Genomic DNA, 8,882 nt, shown 5'->3' on the forward strand with positions numbered 1-8,882 from the left:
ATGAAGCAAAGCGCATTAAAATATGTGCTCGATGCTGTGATTAGGTGGTTTAATCAGAGATCAGCAGGTGTGGGAAAACATTCAAATAAAAAGGTCAAAGATGTTTTCTTACTTCAGAAAATTCTTTTCAATGTTTTTTCAAAAAAGTTTGGGTTGACTGAGTGCTGAAATGTTTACTAGAAGAGAGTTGGGGAGTTATTCTTTCTTTGTATTTTTAAATGTTGATATGGACATTATTGTAGACAAAGTACATTCATGTTTATGCATGTGGAATTCAACAATAGAATCACAAATACCAACTTTATAGCATTACAATACACCACGCTACGCCACTATGCATGCCATAGTATACTATAACATTAAACTACACTAGACACTACACCACACCATGTGTACTATACTATAACTGTACTATACTATACTATACTATACTATACTATACTATACTATACTATACTATAACATTACTACACTATACACTATGCCACACTATAATATATTACACTACACTACGCTATACTAGACTAAACTATGCTTTGCTACATTATAAGATTACACTACACTATACAGTATACTGCATCACACCATGCTACACTGTACTATATTATACTATATTATACTATAATATAGTATAAAATAGTATAGTATAGTATAGTATGGTACAGTATAGTAACTATATTATACTATACAATGCTTTGCTACATTACAACATTACACTACATTATACACTACAAAACGCCATGCCACACTATACTATATCACACTATGCTATACCAATGCTATGCTACATTATAACATTACATTAATTACACTACACTACATGCCACGTCACACTAAACTAAACTAAAATCAACTGTACTGATATACTTTGCTATGATTTACTACATTTCACAACACAACATTGTATGACATTACAATATGTTACACCACGCTACACTACACTACGCTGCGCTATACAATACTATACTATACTATACTATACTATACTATACTATACTATACTATACTATACTGTGCTATGATATGCTATGCTATTGTTTACTATGCCATTCTTTGCTATGCTTTGCTATACAGGGATTATCATTTATGTTGCTGGTTCAGTTCTAAATTATCCTGGTCCAGTTTAATTCTGCATTAACTTAAACGCCTTGTCCACACATTCAAGGCCATGCATAACCTCGCCCATGATCTCCTGAACTCTGACAGATCTGGATCCCTGCCAACCCTCCACGTCCTCCACCCATGTTTCTGTATCTCCTGCTCATCTACCATAGGGCCCAGAGCAATCAATCGCTCTGCCTCTCACCTCTGGTGTTCTCTCCCTCCAGACATCAGAACAACTGACTCTCTTCCACACTTTAAGCCACAAACCCAGTGCTTTCTTCTTATGACTATCTGTTAACCTGTCTTCATTGTTTAATTAATAAGGTGCTTTTATATTATAATTCCTTATTGTTTTTTGTTGCCATCTTTCATTTTATTTAATTTTAAGGTGTCCTTGAATATCATGAAAGTGTTATTATTATCTTGTTTGGACCTTGATACTGTAACACTGGCTATATCTGAGCTTTTTTGAGCCAACATGACTTCATCATGAGGTCATTTACTGTTTTACACATGGACATGCCACACATTTCAGCCTAAGCCCCTTATTAGTGTGAGTTAATGAAATGTCGGCAGCATTTCTAAGGTTTCCATTCATCTGACCAAAAAATTGACCACGCCACGCTTCATTAGACTATTTGAATCAAAACCTTTTGCAGTCTTTAGTCATTTAAAGTACCTTCGTGACCACGCAGCAAGGAAATCAGCCTACAAACTTTGCTATTGGTTTCCTGTAAATTACCGGGGGGTTCTGATTGGTTTGCAGTTTGAGGTAAAGCTTTTGACCAGCCAATAGACTGTAATCAAGTTCACTGAGTTGGTGGAAAAACTCCTCAGGGATAGCGTATAAAACCATGAGCTGTGAGAGATCTCTGCAGATGCTCAACTCAGCTCATCATTTACTTCTTCATTCTTTTCCAGAAGAAGATCTAACGTTCTAAGGTTAGTAGAGCTCAAAGCATTTGTGTTTTTATTTATTTTTTATTTTCACATTTAATCACAAAATATGAAATATGATGCTGTGGATTTTAAAGGAGATACCCAATAAGGTTCAGGAAATACTGAAAGTTTGTTTAGATTTTTTTTTCATCTTCTGACCTTGCTTCACTTCCACAGAGAAACGTGACCATGCTCAAACTCAGGACACTCCTTCTGGCTTGTGCTCTGATTTTTTCTCAGACAGACATCCTACAGGCTGCTTCTTCCAGGTGAGTGTTTTTATTTCGACAACCTGCTCGTTTTTCTACACTCACATTGTTGTTTCAGAGGCAGAGAGGCCATTTGTCTAAGTGAACGTTTGTTTTTAGGGAGTCCATATCAGATGGGGTCACATTATTGAACAAGGATGCTGAAACCTTACTCACAGCAATCAAGGAGTTCATGCAAATAACCTCCGGCGAATCGGCCCAACAAGCAGCTGAAGAGGAGAGGTATTAACAGCCTTTGATTTGATCATATTTCAGTTTTCTTTCTATTTTTGCAAAATCTCCACAGATCAAGCTTGGTTTTAATTTTAAAGTGACCTTTATGTTCTCTCTGAGCCTCTCAGTGCATGGAGTGCAGTTACCAATTTGTTCACTGATTCAGCTATTGGTTCTTTCACTATTACACGGCGTAAACAACTTGCATGTCGTTAAAAAAACATATCTAGCAAGAGTGGCAGATAACAGAATAATAACAGCTGAACAATCTTGTTATATCATCTGAATGACTTTTAACTGATCTCAATCACATATTATGCAAATGCATGATTGTCTAGAATAAGCATGTGGTTTTCAGCATGTAAGTTTCTTTCTTTTTATTTTTTGTGTGCATGTTTTCACCATCTAACAGTTTGGAAAGACCAGTGTCTAAGCGCTGCACCGGCTTAAGTACATGCATGTTGGGCAAACTCTCCCAAGATATTCACAAACTTCAAACCAGTCCTCGCACCAATGTGGGAGCCAAGACCCCCGGCAAGAAGAGAGGTCAATCCGAGCTATATGAGGGAGAAAGCAACTCGTTCAACCTGTTTCCATCCACTCTGTCTGTCTGAGCGAACATTTGCATGTTCATCTGCCTTTTTTCAGTCAAACTGCATGTGGAAAAAATGGACAAAAAATAAAAATAAGAAAATAAAATGGTTCTTTCTTTGATTTGATGACAAATTTAATAAAAACAAAATTAAAAAGCACATTTCCTGTTTGATAACCCTGATAACCCTAACCAAACCCATCCTAAAATATACATACTTTTTTTTTTGCACAAAGCATTCAACAGGAACAATTTGTAAAAATTAAACACTAAAATTAATGTTTAAATGTGAGTAAGTGTGGATGTTTATGATACACAAACATTTATTTGACTGTAAACTAAAAAAAAAGGGATTTGGGGTTTTTGGTTAATTTGATTCATTTCATCCCACCTACAACATCACAATTACCTGCCTTTCTTTTACCTGAAAGCAACTCAACGGCACAAAAGCGGGCGTGTAACACAGCCACCTGTGTGACCCACCGACTGGCCGACTTCCTGAGCCGGTCAGGAGGGCTGGGACACAGCAACTTTGTTCCCACCAACGTTGGAGCCCAGGCGTTCGGCCGACGGAAGCGCCACGGCTTTGTGCGAGTACAAGACCAGATACATGGTAGGAACTTATTCAGTCCAGCCCTAACCCTAACCACCCCCCCCCCCCCAATAAATAAATAAATAAATAAATAAATAAATAAATAAATAAATAAAATGCCACTGAACATCAAGTGAGAAAATAAAAATAGGATGTTCACTATGAATATTTGAAAGCTTACTGTATTCACTATGTTTGACAAATGTAGTCAAAATTGTGAAAATCATATAATTATTGCTTTTAACACTAAAGAAATTCAAACATAATTTGCACAAGTTTGTAAAGTCTTTATGTCTATTGCTTGTTATAACAAGTCACACCTTCAAGTATTGTTTAAACTATTTAAAGTGGTTCCTTAGATTTTCTGAAGAGTTTAAAAAGATTCTCTTTGGACTTTAGCTGCTTTTTTAACTCCTTTTTTGTCTAGTTTTTGTACCTGATCACAGCAGAATGTTGAATAATATAATATGTTGGGCACGATGGTTAAGTTAGACATGAAACAACGTCTACAGCAGACAAATATCTGAAAGTTGAGGTTTCAAGACTTGTAAAATTTTTAAGCATAAATAAATAAATAAATAAATAAATAAATACCATCAGAGATCTAAAACCTATGGGATCCTTGATCCTCGTGCTAGGATAATTTTCTTCTTAAATCAAAAATGTGATTTAATTTATTATTTTAAAAATATGATTCCCATATTATGTTTGCCTTAGAAAAACTTGCTAATAATCAAAAACCTTGAGACAACCTGACAAATGAATGAGAAAAATGTAAAAAACTGTTTATCGTTCCCAATTATGTTTGCAAACCTGCGAGTTTGTCAAACGCATTCATCGTGTCTTCTCTCCTTTCTTCAGGTCTCTGAAGGACGATTCTTACCCTCGAGGGACAGACCAGCATCACCATCCAGTAAAATAACAGTAGAATAAACATCACTGAACCCAAATGGTTCAGTTGCCAGACTTCATCGTTAGTAGAAAATGAGAAATAGTTTCTAAAAGGCCACAGATTAATTAGCTAAGAGGGATTAAAGTGGATTTCTGTTTTCTGTCTTTCTTGGTCTGTGGCTCACCTGAACGTCTGACCTGTGGCTTTAGTGCCGTGTGCCTCTGTGCTATACCAACATAACCCCTAAACAACTGACTTCCTGCTGCTTTGATGTTAAACACTCTGGTAAATGAGGTGAATAATTTACTCGTGAATCTAAATATTGGACAGATTGTGACTTGGGAGTAGAAATAAATGTATTTTCTTTACATCACGCTCTCTGGTGTGACTGTGTTATATGCATTTGTATTGTTAATTTAGAGCTTGGGTGTCATCTTAGACAACACCTTATCCTTCATTCCTCATATTAACAACACAATAAAAACTGCTTATTTTCATCTTCGCAATATCAATCGGCTCTGCCCCTCCCTCAGTCAGCACTCCACTGCTATTTTGGTCCACAGCCTGGTCACCAGTCGCATCGATTACTGTAACGCCCTCCTCTCTGGTCTCCCTCTAAAATCACTCAGCAAGTTACAGTTAGTCCAAAATTCAGCTGCCCGGATAATCACCAAGACCTCCACTTTTGATCACATTACCCCTGTCCTGCAACAACTTCACGGGCTCCCTGTCAAATACAGAATTGACTATAAGATACTTCTTCATGCCTTTAAAGCCATCCATAATCTCGCTCCCCCATATCTTTCTAATCTCCTCCACATTGTCTCTCCCACTCGCTCTCTCCGATCATCATCTTCACCTTCCCTGTCTGTTCCTCGCACTCGTCTCAGTACTATGGGAGCCAGAGCTTTCAGCCACTCAGCTCCAAAACTCTGGAACACTCTACCGCCTGACCTCCGCAATATAAACTCCTTCTCAACCTTCAAGTCTCAACTCAAAACTCACATGTTCCGCCTGACTTACTCACTGTAACTGTCCTCCTTCCATCTACTCTTTTTAGTCTATTATCCATTGCACTGCTCCGACTCTACCCTTGGGAATTACTCTTAGCATTTATTTCTTGTTGTTTGTATTGCTTGATTGTTATATTTTGTCTTCTACAGTGACCTTGAGAGCTTTGAAAGGCGCTTGAAATAAAATGTATTATTATTATTATTATTATTATTTTAAAAGACCCTGATAAATATATTTAACAAAACATTACACTGTTCTTCTAATTTCTGTTAATTTATGGGTCTTAATGATGAAATATCATGTCTAGTTTGTGTTCATCTCATGGCTCATGTTGCCCTCTGCTGACCACAGTAACTTTCTACTCATTCAATGATGCTGCAATACTGCAAAAGTCTCAATTAAAAGTTTTCCTCAGTTCTTCTTGCAGTGTTGTGTTTTACTTTGTTTGCAAGTACAAAAACTCGAATCAACTGAACACTCGTGTCTAACTTGATGAAATCCTGACATACAATAATTAAAAAACGTTCCAGAAATGGATCGAAGCGTCTCCTGTGGAAACGCGAGGCAGAAAATAGACATTTCCATCAGGTTATTATCAGGTTTATCAGTAAACCGTGACCTCTTGTCATCTCTGCAGTTGTTCATTAACTTCAGCCAGTCAGAAGAGGATGTAGAACCCTAAATACAATAAATTTGTGCAACAGACGACTAAAGACGAGACATCTGTTTATTGTGTTATCTAGTCAGGGAACAGCAACCGTTTGTTTTTCCTGTAGACACATCAAACACGTTACTGTTTTACATGATGTTATATTTAAAACAGTAAAATGTTCATAAATCTACTTTTAAGTCCTTGTGATGTCATCCTATCACTGTTTATTAAACCTGTTACTTGTTTTTGGGATGAAGTTAAAACTTCATTTCATATCAAAGTCATTTTCTTTTGACGCCACCTGTAACACTGAAGCATTAAACGTAGCATCACCTGAACACGTGGTCTTCTCACCTGTCCGACAATCTACCCATCTGACCATACAGCACTGTTCTTTCTTTCAGATTCCAGTCTTTGTGCTCACTAAAGCCGTTTCCTTCACTTCACTGATAGGTGAGTTTGCTTTTTAGGCCTAACAGATCACTGTGGAAGGAACCCGAATTTCCCTATTGCACATGAAAAAGATTCAAATCAACTCCAATCACAAGAAATCAAGATTTTGTTTCCAGAAAAACATTTAATCATTAACAGTATTTGTTATTTTTATGGTTTTCACATTTAGTTTCAAACTTAGCATTTATAGAAGATGATTTAAAGTAACCCTATATAGTTTTTTAAACTTTAAGCTAGCGCTTAAACATTGATCTCAGTGATTGTCGAGTTAGAAACTTGACCAGATTCACATTTGACAACATTCAACCCTCTGCTGATCAAAAACCGCACTTAACTGTTTTGTGGAGCGGGTAGGTGTCCTATAGGGGGCACTCTTTGCCTCCTTTGTGGCTGTTAGCTGTTATGCTAGCAGTTAGCTTTTTCAGTTCACTGATTGACAATAAAAAACACAAAAAAGAAAAAGAAGACATTTGCTTTTTTGTTGGCTTCCTGGAGAAACCTAGAAGTAAAAGTAAGAGAGTAATGTCTTTGGAGGTGAAGCAAAGAGCTAAAACCAGAGTGAACATGCAGCCTACATTAGCTTGAGGGAGCTAAAGGCTACAAAATCACAGACTGATGGTGACCTGGCTTTGTTGCTTGCTGGACTAATGTTTTTTGTTCAACAGTCTGGATCTTTTAAATTTGTGGTTTATTTTAGTATTAGCTGACTTGTGTTAGTGTTAGATTGTTGCTAGCTCTAGCTACAGCTGGCTTGTTTATGACAGTTGTAATTCCACTTTCAACCAGTAGGTAGGGCAGAGGAGCAGGAAGCTGCTCTGTGTTAATTCAATTTTACCATAGAATGCTGAAAGGAAGAGAAGCTCCTCACTTATTCATCAGTAAAAGTTAATTTGCTCGCATAGAAAAAACATTTACATTATAGAGATGAAAACGGTGTTTCTAGAATGCGTGGCTTAAAAACATTAATATTATATTCTCATCTTTTATTCTTCTAGTGACGTGCATGTGGGATTCTCACATTTTATTCTAGCACACTGGTTCCCAAACTGTTTTGCTCACCCACAGAATTACAAAGGCAAATACTTCCAAATTAGCAAAAATAAATAGCAAACCCAAACATCTCCAGCTCACATGGCCCCACGTATAAACACATTATTTTTATCTTATGGTGTGACTTTTTTTAACACGTATTTTTTTCTTGATTGCTTTATTTGACTTCTGGAGGAGACCCTAAACTCAGTGTTTCATGATCCGCATGGGAGTCCTGACCCTAAAGTTGGGAACCACTCATTTAGCATAGCAGCATATAGTAAGGGATGTTATCCCTCCATTCCCCGGAGTGGCTGGTTTCAGGTTTAACAGCCCCACAGACGGGAGAGTCACTATGCCTCCTGAGTACCGGAGTAACAGACCTTGGACTTCAAGGCTGCTGCATCTCCCTAATTAATATGCCTAATCTAATAGCTGGTTGTCTCCTGTCTCTTCTGGGAGACTCCACTTGTTCAGAACTTTTCTGAACACTATTTGGCATCCGATCCGACAGTTTAGTTGATCCTAAAAAAACACATCATAGAAATGAAAGAGATGTAAATTTTGCAGAAGTCAGACAATCAAACACAGTTTCTAAGCAAACTGTGACAGGATTGAAGTGGAAGAGAGTGCCTTTAAAACGTCTCCCTCCCCTGACTGACAATGCACGTGTCTGTTGAATAAACAGATAAAATCAGGAACATTTCAGCCGCGAGTATGTGGAAACTCCCAGAGAGCTATTGAAGGAGACAAGGGGCCGGTGTGAGGGTTTGTTCAGAGTCCCGGTGGAGATCTGTGGTTTGTCTGGGGATGAGCATCTACCATATTTGCCTCATCCCCATCTGGACGTCAGACGGAAAGTCAATTAGTCACTATATCTGTTTTTGAGTCAATAAACGAGTCACAGACAAGCGTGTGTGAATGTGTGTGCTGCTTGTTGGGTAAACCTTTCTGCGCATGTGGGATATGTGGTTCCTGACTCAACATGAACCATCTGACAAGTTTTTGTCATTTCTCTGACAGTGGACGGAGCCTAAATGAAATGGAACACAAAATGGATGAGAAACATTGTCCAATCATGGCTTAAAGGGCAGAGCCTATACTCATAGAGTCTAGGGTTACAACACGTGACC

The 8,882-nt window shown here is 37.7% G+C and overlaps 1 protein-coding gene across 2 annotated transcripts; it reads left to right on the forward strand.

The window, feature by feature from the left end:
- The first annotated feature begins 933 nt into the window (after positions 1-933).
- Positions 934-4,974, forward strand: calca (calcitonin/calcitonin-related polypeptide, alpha). Of its 2 annotated transcripts, XM_015953105.3 has the most exons (5): positions 1,503-2,046; positions 2,221-2,312; positions 2,412-2,534; positions 3,549-3,730; positions 4,571-4,974. In XM_015953105.3, exons 2-5 carry the CDS (start codon positions 2,233-2,235, stop codon positions 4,576-4,578), a joined length of 393 nt encoding a protein of 130 aa, XP_015808591.1. In that variant the 5' UTR covers positions 1,503-2,046; positions 2,221-2,232; the 3' UTR covers positions 4,579-4,974. The 2 variants fall into 2 exon arrangements, with proteins under 2 accessions (XP_015808590.1, XP_015808591.1); XM_015953104.3 differs by lacking the exons at positions 3,549-3,730; positions 4,571-4,974 and adding an exon at positions 2,938-3,533 and having other exon boundaries at positions 934-2,046.
- The last annotated feature ends 3,908 nt before the right edge of the window (positions 4,975-8,882 follow it).

The sequence above is a fragment of the Nothobranchius furzeri genome, chromosome 9 (genome assembly GCF_043380555.1).
Source record: "Nothobranchius furzeri strain GRZ-AD chromosome 9, NfurGRZ-RIMD1, whole genome shotgun sequence".
In the NCBI taxonomy this organism is placed as follows: Eukaryota; Metazoa; Chordata; class Actinopteri; order Cyprinodontiformes; family Nothobranchiidae; genus Nothobranchius; species Nothobranchius furzeri.

Bases quoted from the DNA above. Each gene is read 5' to 3' on its own strand.
- calca (XM_015953104.3), top strand. From the start codon at position 2,233: ATGCTCAAACTCAGGACACTCCTTCTGGCTTGTGCTCTGATTTTTTCT. The intron at 2,313-2,411 runs GTGAGTGTTTTT...GTTTGTTTTTAG, and splicing joins CTACAGGCTGCTTCTTCCAG to GGAGTCCATATCAGATGGGG. The intron at 2,535-2,937 runs GTATTAACAGCC...ACCATCTAACAG, and splicing joins CAAGCAGCTGAAGAGGAGAG to TTTGGAAAGACCAGTGTCTA.